At 39.4% G+C, this 19,227-nt stretch overlaps 1 protein-coding gene across 1 annotated transcript in view; it reads right to left on the bottom strand.

Annotated features, from left to right (window-relative positions):
• TLL2 (tolloid like 2) overlaps positions 1 to 19,227 on the bottom strand; it is a 2,712,623-nt gene that overhangs the window by 1,428,695 nt on the left and 1,264,701 nt on the right. The window contains exon 3 of the mRNA XM_044056577.1: positions 992 to 1,066. Coding sequence (XP_043912512.1) covers positions 992 to 1,066 — 75 coding nt within the window. The remainder of the gene's footprint in view (positions 1 to 991; positions 1,067 to 19,227) is intronic.

Here is a 19,227-nt window from a genome sequence, read left to right as displayed (position 1 = left end):
ACACTTGATCCTGTGCTACCCTCTTTGCAGCTGTTCTTGGGATCTTCCATCCTTTATTTTTGGCTTTCACTCCAGTACTCAGTTTTACTCGTGCATATGTAGGTCACCATTATTTCAAGTAGAGTTCCAAATAGTCTAGCTACTTTTATAAAGGATTTTGCTTATATGAATACCCAATTTCACACATCTCTATTAATGTACTATACGTAACGTCACCATACACAAGGCAAGTAATATAAATAACATCATCATACACAAAGTAACTCATATAAATAACGTCACCATACACAAGGTAAGTCATATAAATAACGTCACCATACACAAAGTAAGTACTATAAGTAACATCACCATACACAAGGTAAGTAATATAAATAACATCATCATACACAAGGTAAGCACTATAAGTAACATCACCATACACAAGGTAAGTACTATAAATAATGTCACCATACACAAGGTAAGTCATATAAATAACGTCACCATACACAAGGTAAGTACTATAAGTAATGTCACCATACGCAAGGTAAGTAATATAAGTAATGTCACCATACACAAGGTAAGTCATATAAATAATGTCCCCATACACAAGGTAAGTACTGTAAATAATGTCATCATACAATGTAAGCAATATAAATAACATCACCGTACACAAGGTAAGTACTATAAGTAATGTCACCATATACAAGGTAATATAAATAATGTCACCATACACAAGATAAGTAATATAAATAATGTCACCATATACCGGGTAAGTAATATAAATAACGTCACCATACATAAGGTAAGTAATATAAATAATGTCACCATACACAAGGTAAGTACTATAAGTAACATCACCATACACCAGATAAGTAATATAAATAACATCACCATACACAAGGTAAGTACTATAAGTAACATCACCATACACAAGGTAATAAAACACTAGCATATTTAATAAAAAATGTAAATATTAAAGATACCCAAATGTCTGGGTGGGGTACCACATTACCCTTTTTAACTTTTTTGTTTTTAAGTTTTGTTGACGTGGTGTTCTTCTTTGAAATGTACTGTTCTTCTAAACCACCTAAAAAGAAGAAAAAAGCACTCTCAGAAATGTTGAAATGAATAGTAAACACTGTGAGAACAAACATTAGAAAAATATAGTCATAAAAAACAGCAATCATATCCTACTTCAGTTTCTTTTTTCTGCACACCGACTTTGTCCCAGTCTTTTAAAGAAAAAATTAATAAAAGCTAACAACCATGGTTTCCTAGTGAAATCTTGAAATTAGCATTTCTGAGTCCCAAGACATAGAAAAAAGACAGAAAATACAGGAGAATAACAAGTATTGATCATCACTCTTTTCCATTGTTTATTTATTTATTTGCAGGAAGGCAAGCCTTTCACACCCAACAAACTCATATACCAACTTTAAGCTAGCCATACTGCAGAGAAAATGGAATGTTTAGAAAAATTGCAGTCTTGGACTTAATATAATTCTGGATTTTTGGCCATTCAATCTCAGTATCCCAGGACACTGTGGGACCAAATATTTTAAATGGTTTTCAGCAAGGATGGCGCATACAGTAAACAATAAAATCAATCCCAATAAAATCAATGAAAATCAATCCAATGTAGCTCGCATTTAATTATAAGTATAGTGCATATGAATTAAATACATTAGTATTCCTGCTCTTCAGATAAATAGGAACTAAGCAGGTCCTAATTATATATGTTACTTTTATTTTAGAAATAAGCCAGCAATATGAAGAGACAATCAAGTCATGCAGTGCATATCACTGTCTTAACAAAGGCTGGACAATGCTGCTTACTAAAGCTTTTACACAAGTAAAGTTGCATATTTGTCTCAAACTCTCTGTTTACCCATTTATCTGAAAATAACTGATGTTTTTATATGTTTACCAAATTTCATTTTCAGTGATAAAATGCATATTTATAACAATTGTGATGGTATGCTTTACAACTTTGAATTCAGCAATTCAGCAAGCAATGGTTATTGACACATGGGATGTGGGAAGGGACTCAGGTGAGAAAGGTCACACTTTCTAACGATGACTCTGTCTCTAGGGAAAGACTTTTAGCCTGACTGACCTTAACTGCAGTTACAGCTAAGGCAGACTGCTAGCTCACTGAAAGCACAAGTTTTTAGTAATGTCCTGCACCAAGAAAATGAGAAAACACATTCAACTAGCTTTAATGACAATACTTTCTACTAAAAGGAAGACAAATAAATCCAGTCAAAATGAGTATCAAACCATCCTACGCCTAGAGATGGAAAGGACATTAGCCCTGAAGAGCAAAAGAAAGGGGGAGGGGGTCCAGAAGAATTAGATCAAGTGTAAACAGAAAATCACAGCTAAAAGGATGCAGTGAAGATAAACTATAATGAATGGGACTATCCAAAAGAATAAAACACTGAATAAAAGAAATCAAAAGGCATAGTTTATCCCTCCAGTAGTCACACAAGCTTTCTCAAGTGTTTAAAAATGCTTACATTCAGGAGAAATATATAATTAACAGGCTTTTTATCACATGAGAAATCTAATATCAGAAATGCTGGCATTAGACTTGTCATGTGATGAAAAGCATAAAAAGACTGTTAGTTGACATACATATTTATTTTTAGGAATTACTTTTGTTCACCTTCACATTCATATTCAAACCCCTCTACTATGAAAATTAACAAGATCCGACAAGAAAGTTGTCTGTAAGCCCAACCAATCATTGCGTGCTCCTCTTTAAATTGTTGTGCTAACCAAACTCTTTCCAGTAAACTCTCTTGGCTAAACATGTGCACACCGACTATCAATCTGACCAAAGATCCTTATCTGTAACCCAAAAAACTCCTACAGTTAAACTTGTCCACAACTATCAATCCAACCAAAGGTAAGCACTCTGTTTTTATTTACCTCAATTCCAAGACATGGTTGATTTCTCAACTAAAGATAAGCATTCTACTCCCTGTTCCCCCACTTCATTTATCATGCATGAACTCTGCTACCTGTTGCTGCATAGCTTCAGCTGTTAATTTGCTGCTTTGAGTAATTCAGTTGATCCTATTCTATTACCATTTCTTAAATACTTATTTAATTCCATTTAGATGTTGCTATTTGATTACCAAATTTTTTACCTTGAACTTTCGTACTTGGCTGAAACATTACCAGTTCTTACTACTGAAATTATTATTTGTTTATTTTTTTTTTTAGATTAACTGCTTGCGTTAGTTACCTATCATTCAGTTCTTCTGTTAGTGACTGCTTGAACTGGTATCACAAGAATGTAATACTGACATGATTCATTGTTGACATTTTTTCACAGTGCTGTTTTTGCTTACATTTAAATTGTTGTTACAAGAACACTATTTCACCTTACAGCTTCTTCTTTCGGATTTTCCTGGTTAGGGGTCACCACAGCGGATCACCTGTCCACTCATGATTGGCAGTGGAGTTTTACGGTGTCGAGTTGCCAGCCCGGCACCCAACCTTCCACAGAAGGCACACACACGTACGCACTCACGCCTAGGGCCAATTTAGAGTACCCAATCCACCTACAGCATGTCTTTGGGATATGGGAGGAAACCGGAGCACCCGGAGGAAACCCACTCAACCACAGGGAGGACATGCAGACTCCGCATAGAAGGGTAATTATCTTTACTACTGCACTATGATTACAGATAGCTGTTACTCTGCTTGTGTTCCTTGCACTTTAGTGAAAGTTGATTACTTGGCTTTACTACTGCTTTAAGATTACCAATAGCCATTGTTACTGTGCTTGTGTTATTTGCAAGTTAGTGGAAGTTTATTAATTGGCTTTGCTTACTGCTTTAAGATTATGGATAGCTGTTGCTACTCTGCATGTGTTCCTTGCACTTTAGTGAAAGTTATACCCAACAAAAGATTGTAGCATGTTGTAAATACTGTGCAGGTTATAGTACACAATTCTGTAGTGTAGCCAGATAAATCTTCACCCTCCACTTATGTTTACTTACAACTTTGCAACTGCAGAAATTTACAACATCCATTAACTAAAAGTTTTAACGTAGCTGCAGAAGTCTGGTGCTCCCTTAAATAGTTTCAGCATTGCACATCTATTAACTAAGAAGTTTAACCTTGTGCCTATCGCCAATTAGAAGTATTTCATATCTGTACCATTTTGTACAATAGTTGTTATCACTCCATCAGACTGCCTTCTCTGCACTCAGCTAGAACAGCTTCCCACATTTATCCATTAGCCTACTTTGCCAGTTACATCTGGCAGTATGGGAGCTCCATATGATCTGTGGCCAGCGTATATGCACTTGGCACTTTGGGACAGTGTAGCAACTGTTTCAAGGCTACTGATAACCAACCGCAGCTGTCCAATACTGATAAAATCTGAGACAGATTTAAGTATCTATTCAGGCTGGTGACCAATTTCTCACTTCAAACTACAGTAAGTAAGCCCGACACATACCCTGCACAACAAACCACCACAACCTTAACATGTGCTAAGGCAATTAAGAAAGACCAACCTAAGCCTCTTAAGCACCATAAAGAGAAACTTCAGCTACCTGTCCTGTTATAACTTGTATACCCATAACATCCATGCCTTAAGGTCCAAAAAGTCTGCACCCATCTTTACTAGACTAGACTAGACAAGGACAGTGAGATGGTAAACTGTCTCTCTTGTGCCAGGACTTATGATGTAACAAGTACCCTTAGGTTTCTCCATCCTAAGAGGTTTTGGTATGACCCCGTGGGGTTGCTTATGTGGGGAGTGAATAATATTAGGCACTCCACCCAGTGGAAGACATGAAGGAGTGTGCAATGCAAATGTCTGAGGCACAAAAGACACTAGTCTTGAACAGAATTCTGTCATCTCCAGGAATGATAGCCCAATTCAAAGGCAAAATAACTGGCTTTGACATTTCGCTTGAGAGTTGGTGTCATTCTAGGGGAAGCCAGCTTGTGTCAGCACTGGAGACTCTGGCAACATTCCCATTTTGCCAGGGTTGGCTTTTATATTCATTGTTGCTTTTGCCTACTGGCTAAAACTTTTGACATACCTATAGTGCCTTTTTTAGACAAAATCCATTTCCTCAACATCTTAACATAGAAAAGCCTAATTTAAACTATATTAAGGTCGCACTGCCCAATTCTAGGAGACTGAATAAAACGATTCCCAGATTCCCAAACCCCTGTCCCTCCTGAATCTTGAGCAGTGACATCTGCATAGTTACTGAACCTTGGTTTCAGTGAACAGACAGCACTTTTATTATATATGTGCCTATCACTCCTTCAGACTCAATGGAAACTGCAGGGAAGTATTTGTAACTGACAGATTCCATCTTCTCAAAAAAAAAAAAAAAAAAAAAAAAAAAAATTCCCCAAGACTCCAAATTAGAACTATAGTCCACATTGCCTTTAGTACAACTCATTATCACATCATTGCTAACAACAAAGTCCCCTCCATGTCCATCAGTGACCATGAAAATTAGTTAAATCTGCTAGATGAGATCTCTGTCCAACCTAACACCATTTGACTCTGTGATTTTCTTTTTCCATTGATCAGATGACAAACCTATACTACTAGTAATAAATACATTCAGTGTTTCCTGAATTTCATCAGTGACAATTCCCTAGAACAATCTGTCAACCTTCTCATTTGAAAGTCTAATGTCTTTGACCTTGTCCTCACCAATACAGCCCATGCCTGCACATCACCATTTAACCGATATTCTTTATGAAGTTTTCTGAAGAAACCTCTTTCTTTTCTCAGGAAACCTAGAAAAGTTCAAAATAAATCCTTTTCTTGACAGTCCTATTGCCACAGCTTCCAGTTTCACCTTCAATTTCTTCTTAGGTTCATAGGTAGGTACTAGGCTATCTGCCCAAAGGCATTTATAAGCCTAGCCAGAATGTGTTAGCTTTCGCCGCCCCCTTACATTAGTTCCCTGTGCCTCTGTCCAGCACAGCCACTGAAGTGATCCCCGGGGTAAACTTTCGGTTTCCCATCCACTTATCAAGGTTTCTCTTGAAGAGAGTTAGTGAGGAGCTCTGCCTAATGTAGATTGGAATCTTGTTCCAAAGCATGGGAAGTCTCTGAGACAAGAATCTATCCCTCCAGCACATCCTATTTATTGTTGTGGTGAGGTTTAGACCCCCAGAGCATGTGGCTCGAGGGGATAAGGTTTTCTTTAGGTGGAGCATGTCCATTAATTCTGGGTTGGACAAGGCCTTGTATGTCAGGCAGAGATCACCTCTGAGTAGGTGGTATGCAACCGAGTACATCTGGAGTTTCTTCAGTCTAGCTGCATAGGGCATCTGTTTGAGGTCATTGATCCTCTGGGTGAGGTACTTCTGTGGTCTTTCCAGCTGTTGCAGGTGTCTTGTAAGGTACATCCCAAATGGGGCGCTGTACTCTATGATGGTTCTGATGAGTGATGAGTAGAGGGGCACAATGACCTCTTTTGATCTGGATGTGAACCCTTTTGTGAAAAGGTGAGCCACGTAGAAGGATTTTCTAACCACTTTGGCAATGTGATTATCAAAGGAGAGATTACCATCTACTTGGGTCTCCAGATCCCTTATTACGTCTTCCGTATTTAGGGGACTACCACCTATGTGGTAGTTTGTGGGTACTTTGCTTTTTCCAAAGGGGATGACTATGCACTTTTTGGCATTTAGCTTGAGGCCATGATTTTGACACCAGGTATCCGTCTCAGTGAGACCCTTTTGGAGGATGTCTGTGTCAGCTGGAGAGTCAATTATAGCCCCTAGTTTGCAGTCGTCTGTGAACTTGGTCAGCCATAGTCCTCCTGTGCTTGCCTGTACCTCTGAGAAGTATATGCCGAACAGGAGGGGTCCTAGGCCTGAGCCCTGGGGAACGTCACTTGTAACCAGTTTAGAGTCAGACCTAGCTCCTGCAACTCTTACCTTGTGGGTTCTATCCGTGTGCCAGTTGGCAACCCATCTTGTGACATAGGGGTTTATGTTCAGGCTGGTAAGCTTGTCTATAATACCAGAATGGGGAATGGTGTCAAAGGCCTTTGCAAGGTCTAGGTAGGCTGTGTGTACCACCTTTCCCTCGTCTACAGCCTTGGTAACTGTCTCAAAGAAGTCCACCAGGTTTAGGAGGCATGAGCTGCCCTTAACAAAGCCGAACTGAATAGGGTCCAATGTGGAGGTTCCCAATGTCTCTGTTAATGAGTTCCATGATGATGCGCTGCATAGCCTTGCAGACCAGACGAGTCAGGCTTATAGGCGATAGTTCCTGAGGTCTGTTGTGGCTCCACATTTGTGGAGCGGAACAACCATTGCTGTGTGCTACTCTGTGGGTACGTAACCTGTGGAGAGGTTGAGTTTGAACCATGTGGGGTTAGTTCATCTTTGAGCTCGTGCAGGACGCAGCCTGGGACACCGTCCAGACCCACTGATGTGTTTTTGGCTTTACAGAGGGCTGTTTTAACCTGAGTGTCTGTGATTTCAGGGGCTCTACATTCTTCTGGTATGGTTATGCGCCCTTTTGGGGGTGAGAGGGGGGTGAAGTTTGCACTGAACCTGTCTGCCAGGATGGTGGAAATATCGGTCGGTTCAGTGTATTTTGTGCCATTCTGCACTAACTCTGAGCAGATCTGAGCATTGCCACTTAAGATTCTTGACACAGCTAAAGAATGCCTTCTGGTTATCTTTGGAGTCCTTGGCAATTTTTCTTTCGAACCTCACCTTGGATGATTTTATGAGGGATCATAGTTTCTTGCTGATACGGAGCAAGGATTTCTTCCCTTCTTGGGATTTTACTCTTTTCTGTACTAGTTTCCTCCTTATAGCTTGTTTATCGCAGGAGTCCACCAGATTGGTTTCCTTTTCCTGGAGGAGTGAGTCTTGGTTTTGCTTGAGACAGCATGATCCATGCATTCTTGTAGGTGCCTGTAGAATGCATTAGTAAAGGATTTTGCAGCTTGGACAGTGTTATCCTTTAGCATGGGGGCTTTGAAACTTTCCACCTCGGTCTTAAGTAATGTGAAGTTTGCTTTTGAAAAGTTTTTCACAATGGTTTCCTTGTCCGGGGGTGGAATGTGGATATCCAAAGTGATTTGTTTATGGTCAGATCTAACCAGCGAGGGGTTGACCTCTGGTGTGGAGCACCGGTCGCCCATGTTGGTGATGACCAGGTCCAATATGTTGTCACCTCTGGTGGGAGTGTTGACCAGTTGATCCAGGGCGTTTGAGTTTATAAATTCTAGGAAATGTTGGGCAAGGGAGTTAGTACTTGAGTAGTTCTCCCAGTTAATGTTTGGGCAACTGAAATCACCCAATATTAGGGTGTTTGGTAGGACCTTTATATATCCCAGCATTTCCAGAAATGCAGAATGGGAGTCCTGGGACATGGTGGGCGATCTGTAGTAAGCTACAATTTGAATTGCAGTTTTGTCCATTGTTAGTTGCACGTGGATGATCTCTGTAGCATCGTGGTGTGCCACTAACCTGGAGGTGTGGGTATCCTTGATGAATATGGATACGCCCCCACCTTTTGTATTTCGGTTCGGGTTCTGTGGCCGAAATATACGATATGAGTTGTAGCCTGGTAGTGCTGGGGTGCTCTGTGGAGCCTTAAACCAGGTTTCTGCTACTGCACATATATCGATTTTCTCCATACTGAGGAGTGCCTCAAGTGCATGCACTTTGAAGTTTAGACTTCTGGCATTGAGTAGCATTACCCTCAGGTTTTTGTTACTTGTGCTATTTATAGCGGTGGGTTTGTCTTTTGAGCCTTGCCTAAAAAAGGCACTATGGGGGTAGCAAGAGCCATGGCCAGTATTCGAAAGCCTAAGGGTGACAGGTGCAAGCCGTCTCTAGCAAAGTAGTGTGGCTTGTCGAACATGTCATCCCAGGCAGACAGACACTGGATCCCCTTTGAATGACACCAGAAACTTAGCCAATTGTTGAAATTGATAATTTTGTCTTTATACCGTGGTATCATTCTTGGTGAGGGCAGGATGCTACTCAGGGTCAGGGTCATACCGGCCTGGGCTACGTGATCAGAGAGCTCTTCCATGTCTCTTTTCATGTAGTCCAGGGAGGTACGGCTCAGGTCATTCACACCAACATGGACAATGACTTGTATTTGTACTTGTTCTGGAGCGACTTGAGTGCTTGTGTTATGTGGCGGATCCTGGCACCCGAAAGGCAGCTAACAGTAATCTTCTCTTATTCAGCCTAGTGAGTGGGATGTCAGTGTGCCTGACTATAGAGTCATCTGTTACTAGTATGTTGGGTATGTTATTTTGCCTTAAGGGCTGTGACTGCATGGCACACTGGTTTTGTGAAGTATGTGTTTCATGATTTGTATTGGGGGGGTGGAGGTTGCTTGGATGTCTGCTTTGGAGGTCTCTGTTGCTTTTGCAGATTTTTATTTAGAGCCTCCGAGTATGTTTTTGTGTATTTATGTGTGTTTTTTGCCGGTGCTGGTTTAATGTGGTGTGATGCAAGTATTTCCCTTCTCCTCTTGACTGTCTGATCCAGCCTTGGGTTCAGAGAGCTTAGCCTCCAGTTTGGCTGTATAATTGCATCTCTCACATGTATTAGTATTTGGTGGTAGGAGGAGAGGGTTGTTGTGTACATGAGGCAGTTGTAACATTGCCTCAAAATGCCCAGATTCACCAGTTGGACTGAAGAGTACACCTGAAACTGCCCTTTGGACATGCCTGGATAGGTACAGTGAACTGTTTTACTGGATGGCTGGTAAGGTCGAATAGAGAGCCTTGTCCTTCTGTACAGTATAGGAGGGTCTAGTGCTAGGATTTATAAGTGCTTGCTATGAGTTTTGAGCAAGTGCCAGGCTGAGAAATGAATGGCTTGAGTGCTTAAGTTGAATGTTTGTCTAGTTCCAAGGGAAAAATTGAAGAGGAGACTTTGTGGAGACGGGAATAGTTATACCCTAGCAAACTGGCACTGCCCAGCGGGCAAAACCGGGCAAATGCGGTATTTATAGCAGGGAAATGAAAGAGGTAGAAATTAGCACAAAATGGCCAATAAACTACTAATTTCTGGGCTGAAACCACTACTCCAGGGACAGATAGGCTGCTCAAAGCTCCCCTCTCTCACAGATGAACAGAGACACTTCCTTCTATCCAAGTAAGGTATGGGCAAACACAGAGATTTGTAACACAGCCCTGAATTCAGGACTTAACCTGAGCACTGGGCTATACAAGCTTAGGAAGGCAGGAAACAAGTTTTTTGTTTTGTTTTTTTCTCAGAAAATAAAGCAGATACAATAAAAAACACTTTAAATGCACAGAAAAGGATACTTATTGTTATATATCTCAGATCAGAGTTGCAGTCAATGCCCCTAGTAATAAAGTAGGAAGAAACACAAATACAGTAAAAGCAGATGAATAAAGTGCAATTTTTTTATATATAAAACAACAGAAAAGGAACAAACTGATTTAAACAAGTTACCCAATTAACCAGAAAAAAGCTCAAAACTGAGCCCTGGTCCAGCAGTCTTCAATCAGATAAGTTCTAACTGTACACTATTACTGCTAGGGTGCAGGGTAACCTTCTCCAAAAAAGATGGCCTGGATCAATGCTCAAGTTATACAAACAAAACTAGATTCAGCAGGCCTGAATCTGGTCTATGGCATTCATTGCTTGAATCTAACTGAGTTCTGACTGAGTGCTACTGAAACAACTCGAAATATAAAGTGATAAGTATATTTTTTGGCACTTCTTTCCAAAGTTCTACAGTATCCTAATTGCTTTTGCTTGATTTATTTAGATATATATTTGCTGTCTTCTGATCTGTGTTGAAAGTGCTATTTTTCTGAGTTGAAAGTGCTACTTTTCCCCCACCCTTATTCCTGCTGTGTTAAATACTGGCCAAACAACTTGCGTGTTTTATCTGACTGTCTCAAGGCTTGTAAGTATAATTAAGATTCCCTGTTTGTTACCTCTGCATTCATTGCTTGAAACTCATTTGAGTTCTGACTGAGAGTGCTACTGAAACAACTCGAAATATAAATTGATAAGTATATTTTTTGGCACTTCTTTCCAAAATTCTACAGTATCCTAATTGCTTTTGCTTGATTGATTTAGATATACAATATTTGCTGGCTTCTGATCTGTGTTGAAAGTGCTATTTTTTCTGAGTTGAAAGTGCTATTTTTCCTCCACCCTTATTCCTGCTGTGTTAAATTTGTTCCCCACCCTGACATCCCTATTGGTGTCTTCTTTTTATACTTGATGGCTTTGCAATTGCCCGCCCCTACTGTATATCTGATCTGAGACACTCCTCCCAGTCTAGTGTCTTTAGCTCATTCTACCTAATACAGAGAGGAAAAAAAAATTACACTTTATTCATCTGCTTTTACTGTGTTTGTGTTTCTTCCTACTTTATTACTTATTTTGTTCTTCCTACCTGTTCTTAAAAGTACTTAATAGCATTTATTCTGCTGCATATATTACTGCTTGTTAGTAGCCGATTAAATTGTAACTGTTATTCTAAGCCTTTGGATTACGCACTTGAGCTTCAGACCAGTTGTTTCATATTAAGAAGGTCCATGGTCTGCACTGTTGTGGCAGGACAGGTAGCTTACATCCTTCTAAGTTGGGAGTTGCTGATTGAAGGCTTACTGTCTGTTATTCTAAAGTGTATTACTTCTGGTTTAAGCACTTGGGCTTTGAGCCAGTTTTTTTTACATTGAGAAGGTGTGGTCTGCACTCTTGTGGGAGGCTGGATTCTGCCCTTCTGAGCTGGGAATTTCTGGTCACAGGCTTCTATGCATTCCTACACAGTTGCACTGAGAAGGCCGCCCAGATGCACTCCAAATACAGTGCAAAATTTAATTTTATGGTGGAAGTCTCACACTAACACAACTCAAGAAGAATCTGCTTATCATCTATAATAAGGTTCTGTCTCTGTACTCAAAGTTTGCAAGCAGTTTATAAATAATCTGAACAATAACGCTGAATATGAACTTAGAGTTGCTATCTCCACTAAAGGAACTAGAAGTAATAACCAGCAATGGTCCAAGCTTATATATAAGAATACCAATCCTGAGTCATTAGACAATATCTTAGCATATAAATTTAGCCCCAGCTTTACACACTCTGCCCACTCTGTTGTGCCCTGTATTCCATAATGATCTCTCTCCAAATTCACACTCAAAGTCCTGTCAGCCCCGTCCATGGCCAAAAACATGACAACCAATAAGATAACTGGCTGCCTTCTTATCAATGCTAAATGCAGCTTGTCTGAACCTCTCATTGACTATTATAACCTCAGGCTATATCTTTTGTACCTGGAAAACTGCAACAGCGGTGCCACTGCAAAAGGATGGCCCCACAACTAATCGAAGCAACTAAGGATCTACTACCCCAGAAATATTACATACAAGTTAATAAATTCAAGTATTTTTACTTAAGGCACACACAATCTCCTGGCCATGGACCCCAATCAATTCAGCATTGTCAAAGGCAGACTCTATCTCCTAAACCGGGATAACTTATTTTTAAAAAGGACATCAAAGCCATGCATACCACCTTGTCTAGACATACAATCCACTATAATCCATTATAATGGCAATCTTGATAAGCTTAATACAAATCAAGTTAAACCCATATTTTGTATGCTGTACAGACAAATAACTATCACTAAGAATTCTGATAGAACTACCACAGTAAATATGGTTGGTACTTCCTCTGAATATAAGAATGTTATTAACTGTGTCATGCAGGGTGCAGTTCTGGGTTCTCTCCTTTTCAGTATGCAGTTTTTTGATAGCCATAAGCCTTAAACCTGGGGATGGGTAAATATGTTTGCTGATGATGGCAAACTGGCAGCAATCATCAAGGCTCCTACAGGCCTCAGATACTCTAACAGAGGCTTGGCTATTCCAAGACTTAGTACACTGATCATGGTCCAAACTAAATGTTACGAAATGCGGTACACCTCTGTTTCGAAACAGAAATAACCCAGCATTTACCGCATCAATAACACCCCCTCCAGAGCAATAAAGCTGCTGAGAGATGCACACATCTACATTGGCATGCACTCATTTGACAGTCATGACACCACCACAGCTCACAAATCATTCTACTTAGCTTAGATAATTCTCAAAGGTATTTCTTCTACATCAAAATAAGTCACAGTTAAGCAAGCTTTGTGGTGTAGTGGGATAATGCCCTAACTATGGCCTAGGTAATCTGGGTTTGATTAGCTACACAGGCATCTAAGCTGCTAGCAGGGATGGATGATTTTGCCCATCTGGGGGAGGGGGGTGTACGTTGAAGGGCTCCTTGAAGGGAGGCATGTTTAAGACCGGAGTAATCCTCGGACATTGCTGACAAATGCAGGTGTTGAAGGTGGGGAAATAAGAGTCGGTGATAATAAACCCCACTCAGCAGCAGAAGCAGCGGTCAAGACCATAACTCAGGATGCCCTTACAGTCCATGCAGGCCCCAGCTCATTCGGAGAAGTCCAGGGAAGAAAGGAGGAGCATTGAGACCCAGAGATGGACAAGAGCACTGGGGCAGCCAAAATTAAATGAAGTAGAAAAGAGAAGTGGGGAAATAGTCATAGTCCACCTCCAGTCCTCTCTTATTAGGCCCATCATTGGAAATAATGCCCCTTTAATAAGTACCTTTTTCAGCATTGTACCAGTTCAAGAGATCATAACTATTCAGTTTTTGGACATCTTTATTTAATTATAAATTATACAAGGATATAGGTACAGCTATATTAAGAGTAAAAATATACATGCATAATACATATATATTTTCTTTTTAACAATTATCATAACCTCCAACATCATATAAATAGCTCAGTTCTTGCCGTCCCTTAAACCAAACTCTTCCTCCTCCAGAATATTATACTGCATGCATTATTTACACAAATTCCATTTATTTCAATGTAATTTACTCCTCTTTTCTAAAGGTTCCACCTTTAGCTAATGCATCACCTTTACAATTTTCAGTACTTCAGTTACAGTTGCTTTATATTTTGATTTCCATTTTCTAGTAATTGCTTTTTATGGCAGCAAAAAGGATTAAACTTAACAAGGCCTTACTATGTACAGACAATTCAGATCCTGTGCTCCAACTCAAAAGAATCACTTCCTTAGCTACAACAATATGCTCCCACAACACGTCTGCCAAAGTACTCTGTAGGGAATGTTTAAAGTCTGCCAACTCTTTACACTCAGAAAAAAAAACACGTTTTCAGTTACCTCTTCCTTTCCCATCACACCTTGCTTGAGGTATAAAAATATCTCTACAAACACATCCAAGCAAAAAGCTAAAACCTTCTGGACCTTGTTGTACTCTTGTGAGCCATACAGATGTCCACCCATTGTTCCTTTGTAAACTGCCTTTCCTGTCTTTCTTCACAATCATTTCTAACCTCCTCTGATCAACTCTTACAACTGTCATGCAATATTTTATATGTCCTACTAATTATCCCTTTTAAATAGCAGTCTCTGCTCTAGACAATCAAAAACTCTATCAGAGCTGGGCGTTCACTTAAAACTCCCCACCTCTTCCACTTTGCCTATACTCTGATATCCATCCCTGGCAGGGAAGGCAGTCTCTAACCCAGAGTCCAAACGTCTGCTTGGCCTCATTCCACTCTGTTAAATACCTTGATTCCTTTACCAGTTTTTTCCAGTAAATGTTAACCTTCTCGTGCCTATTTTCTGTACCTCTACTTGCAGTCATCCCTAGTGGCAAAATCTCCCTCCTCCATTCCCACACAGGCTTAGTTATTACACTACTTCCTGCTACTTTATGAATGTAACCTTCTGTATGTTTGTTATTCTCCTTAAGAACCTGCATCCAAAATCTGTTTTATTATTCCTCAAACTCCACTCCCCCATTCCATCATCATCCTTTTCCACTATGATCTATAACCATCTGCATGTGTTACGTATATGAGCTTTATCTATGCAGCTCTAAATATGCCTTCAAACCAGGCAGTTCTAAACCTCCTTGCTCTATGGGGAGGATTAACTTATCCCACTTAACTGCTGCCCTCTTCAATCCCCATTTCTTCAACTCTTTATTAATTATTGCCCACAACATCTGATGTCTGACCTAAATATAAAACTGAAGGCACTAAACACATTTGCACACATTTTCAGACTTGTATCTTACTAGCGATCTCAGTTTTTTGTATTTGTATTGCCTTTTGCTTATTCTTTTTCAGCATATCATTAGCTGCTATAAAATAATCCTTTTTAAAACATACACCTAGCTACTTCATCTCATGTCCCTCTTGATACAAGTATTTCAGAACCATTTCATGTGTGGGTACACAGTTTACTGCTACAGCCTTTGTTTTATCTTCATTAACTGCATATCCCCAAAGGACTTGAAACTACTACAAAATGTTCCACACCACCAAAATGTCCTTTTCTGGATCTTTTAAGTGCAAAATAATATCATCTGCAAATTATGCTACATTTTCTGAATTACCATAAGGTTTGCATCCTTGAATTTATGAGTCCCTTAGTTTTTTTGAAAATGGCAATAAATGTAAAGCAAATAAAGGGGAAAGAGGACACTCCTGCCTCATCTCCCTGTTCAAATACAACTTGATAAATGAGGACCTTCTCACTTTCATTCTTGCCTGCAATCCTTCACACATCCTCCTAATTAACCCCATTATTCTATCAGGTAGTGCAAATGCTTCCATTGTCCTATTAATAAAATCCCACCTGAAAGTCTCTGTCAAATGATTTCTCTGCCTCAAAACCCACAACCAGTAGAGGCGATGTCTTGCATTTAGCTTCCCTCAGGATCATCAGTGTTCTAATAGTGTTGTGAAATGTTTGACTACTCTCTACAAAATAACATTTTTGACAACACCTTTACCATCTTTATCTTTATTAAAGGTGCATGATCTGAAACAGTTATTGGTGTGCCAACATTTTCAAGTTAATATACATGTTCCTGTGAAATATGATTTCTATCCAGAAAAGCCCAGCTTAGAGAAAAAAATAAGTAAATTCTGCTTGAGTTGCTATAATTGAATTCACATCTTCCATACCAATTATTTTGATACATATGTTCAGAAATCATCCCTTTTGCATTATATTGCCCTTTTAAGTCTCCCTGGTACAGCCTCAGTATTACAAATCAAATTCCAGTCCCCACCTGTAAATAATATTCCCTACTGAAAGCTGATTATTTCTCCGAAAATTCTTTCAAGCTCCATTCTACCAATTTTAGGAAGAATGTTAATCCTCCTCCTATGCTGCTAATAACTCCTTACTACCATAAATATTCCATTATTGTCTTTTTTTTCCTCTTCTATAACTTTTGCAGTCACTCTAACAAATCTATATGCTTGCTCTCTTTTCCTTTGTTCCTGATATTATGACGAACTTCCAACCTGAAATCCTTTTTTTGACACATTCACATGTTCAGTTCTATTCAAATGTTTCCCTGCAATATTGCTAGTTGCAACCTACATTCCTTTATTATCATTCAATTATTTTTGTTTTTTACCTACACCTGTAAAGCCATTTACATTCAATGGTAATACAGCTAGAGTACCCATTATCATAGAAAGCTATTACACCCACCAATCATACATGATAAGTCTTTGTCATGTGTGCTTCCAATTTTTAGCTCACATGCACACACACATATTTTAACAGGCTGATCTCATATGCAGTTGTTTCTTCACAGCTCCATTTGAGCCTGAGTCACATTTCTCTAAAGTTTTTGTCCTCAATGAAAACTCTCTCTCAAAAAAAAAAAAAAAAAAAAAAAAAAAAAAAAAAAACTAAATGCAGCAAGCACATGCAATTATGTACATAACAAAACATCACCCCCCTCCCCTCAAGATAGCAACAGTTGTTGGAAATCAATGAGACCACAAGGATTCCTAATAAAGAAAACTGCAGGATTCAAGTCTCTCATCAATCCACATAGACTACTTGCCCTCTCACTGTCTCCTACAGACGACTTCTTGGTAGCCAATGTTTAACCTTTCATGACATCAGAACCCTTGCTCTGTTCATCCTCTCTCACCTTCACATAACCAATGATTCCTCAAATACCCACATCAAGGACCTTACTCTCTGTCAGCACATACATAGATAGGTATTGATGGCAAGTCAGGCTCCTAAAAAATGTATTCCCCACCATTGGAACAAGCTTCTGCTATACAAACAATGTAGTGCCCTAGTGACCCTTAAGATCAACATTGAAGACTGGGTGGCTTTCATAAAAATACCCCTAGGATAGCCTGTGCATATCTCCTTGAGAAGACAAAGCACAGCTGGAGGGTGGGGTAAACTGACTGATTTTTCTGTGGTCTTCATGACGCCATGCCTAATAACTACCTACACACCTATGAAACACTATTCACATATCTGGAAAAACAGCTTATAAGCTTGGAAGACAACTAAAAATCACCAAAGGTAAAACACTACCTAATGCAAGTGGGTAGCTACAAAAATGTGTTTTTACTAGATAATGCAATACCTCACAGTAGTAAGTAGTAAGTCTTTCGGCTTTTTCCCGGTTAGGGGTCGCCACAGCAAAACTCCGGTCCGCTAATGATTTGTAGTTGATTTTTACATGCCGAGTTACCAGCCCTGACACACAACCTTCAACGAAGGTACGCCCATTCACACATGTCTCCACGCAAAAGACGCTTTAGCTGAGAATCGAACCGGACAGCGTCTTACTGTGAGGCGACAACGCTACCGCAGCACCACCACAGTAGTAATTATCCCAATTTATGACTTCACTTAAAAAACTAACAATTCCTCCTGACATGAAACCTTATTACTCCGGAGAACCACACACTCTCATATCCAGTCTACTCCACTTAGATCCCCCCCCTGTTATACTTCACATTTCTATCTTACTGTTCTCTAGTTGTTGCCCCCCTCTCTCTCTTTTCATATCTACCACACACACAAAATCTTTTGTCAGTCTTTCTTCCTGTCACAATCTGTTATCATCCTATACTAGACTGCACACTAAACAGAATCACAATGAAAGAGTAATGCTTTACATATACATTATAAATATCTCCTATATTTTGTCTTATTTAAATGCAAGTCTGTGTATACAATGTATTCTTGTGGTTGTAGACCCAAGGCTGAGCCCGCAAATGGTTCAATGGATCAGCTCTTTGCTCCTGATCAAAAAAATGTATAGATATTGAAGCAAATTAAAACTAAAGTAAGTGAAGAAAGATTAACATTGATCTTCTTTCTACCAGTCAGAACGTCAAGATTGTTATCACTGGTTCAAGCTCTATTAATGGATCTAAAATCACTGTACAACAGAAGTGAGGTATAATGGCTCTACAATGACTGCTGGAGGCTACACGTTTTAGCAGAAGTATGTGAAACAGATAGTCTGTGTAAATAAATCATTGAGATAAATGTATCAGCATCTATACAGTTCTAAAAAATGTTTAATAATTCAAAATATTAAAAAAACATTTTTGCAGGGGGAAAATGCCCACTGCACCAATAATATGTGGAGCATTGTCCTCATAACACACCCTTATTTTATTATATGTTAATATTTTCAATCTGTGGGCATTTCATACAAGAAAAAAAAAATTAATAATAGCTGAGGGGAGGAAACTGCTTCTCTTTTCTTTCAGAAAGCTGCAAGGTAGCAGAATTTAAAATAACTACTCTTTAAGCACTACAGATCATTCATATATGGAGAGAGCAAAATCACAGAAGCAAGTGCTACCTTGAGAAGTTATGCTCTAAAACTGTGATGAGAGTAATCTCTTGTTGATCAAATGAATGCAGGCATGATAGAATATCTGAATTATGTCACAGATGTCACTTCAATCAAACATGCCTTTTTCAACATATCCACATCATGGCTTGAATTAAAGCCTAAGACACTGACGAAGGTTTAGGGTAAATTGTGCTCTGAAATGTGCTCTTCACCCTCGGAGACAGAACCTGGTGTGGATAATGCTAACACTGACCTGGCTGTGCTGCTAACCCCACTTCTGATGTAACAGAACTCACCAAAGATGAATCTGCCGCTAGACTGAACAGCAGAATGATCAGATGCAGGTACTAGTCAGTGAGATATCTCTGCTGATAAGGAAGAGAATAAAGAGAAAGACGTTTATGATGACCTAGCAAGGTTTCCCATTCGGAGTCTGAGAAAATCACAGAAGCTCTTTCCACTTAGTGATAAACAATGAGCACTGAGGGCACATGACATGAATGAGCTGAATTCTACATAACTACG

Source organism: Protopterus annectens, chromosome 14.part0, assembly GCF_019279795.1.
Source record: "Protopterus annectens isolate FY-2018-M chromosome 14.part0, PAN1.0, whole genome shotgun sequence".
In the NCBI taxonomy this organism is placed as follows: Eukaryota; Metazoa; Chordata; order Ceratodontiformes; family Protopteridae; genus Protopterus; species Protopterus annectens.
The sequence above is the reverse complement of the archived record's forward strand: the minus strand, read 5'-3'. Positions and strand labels throughout refer to the sequence as shown.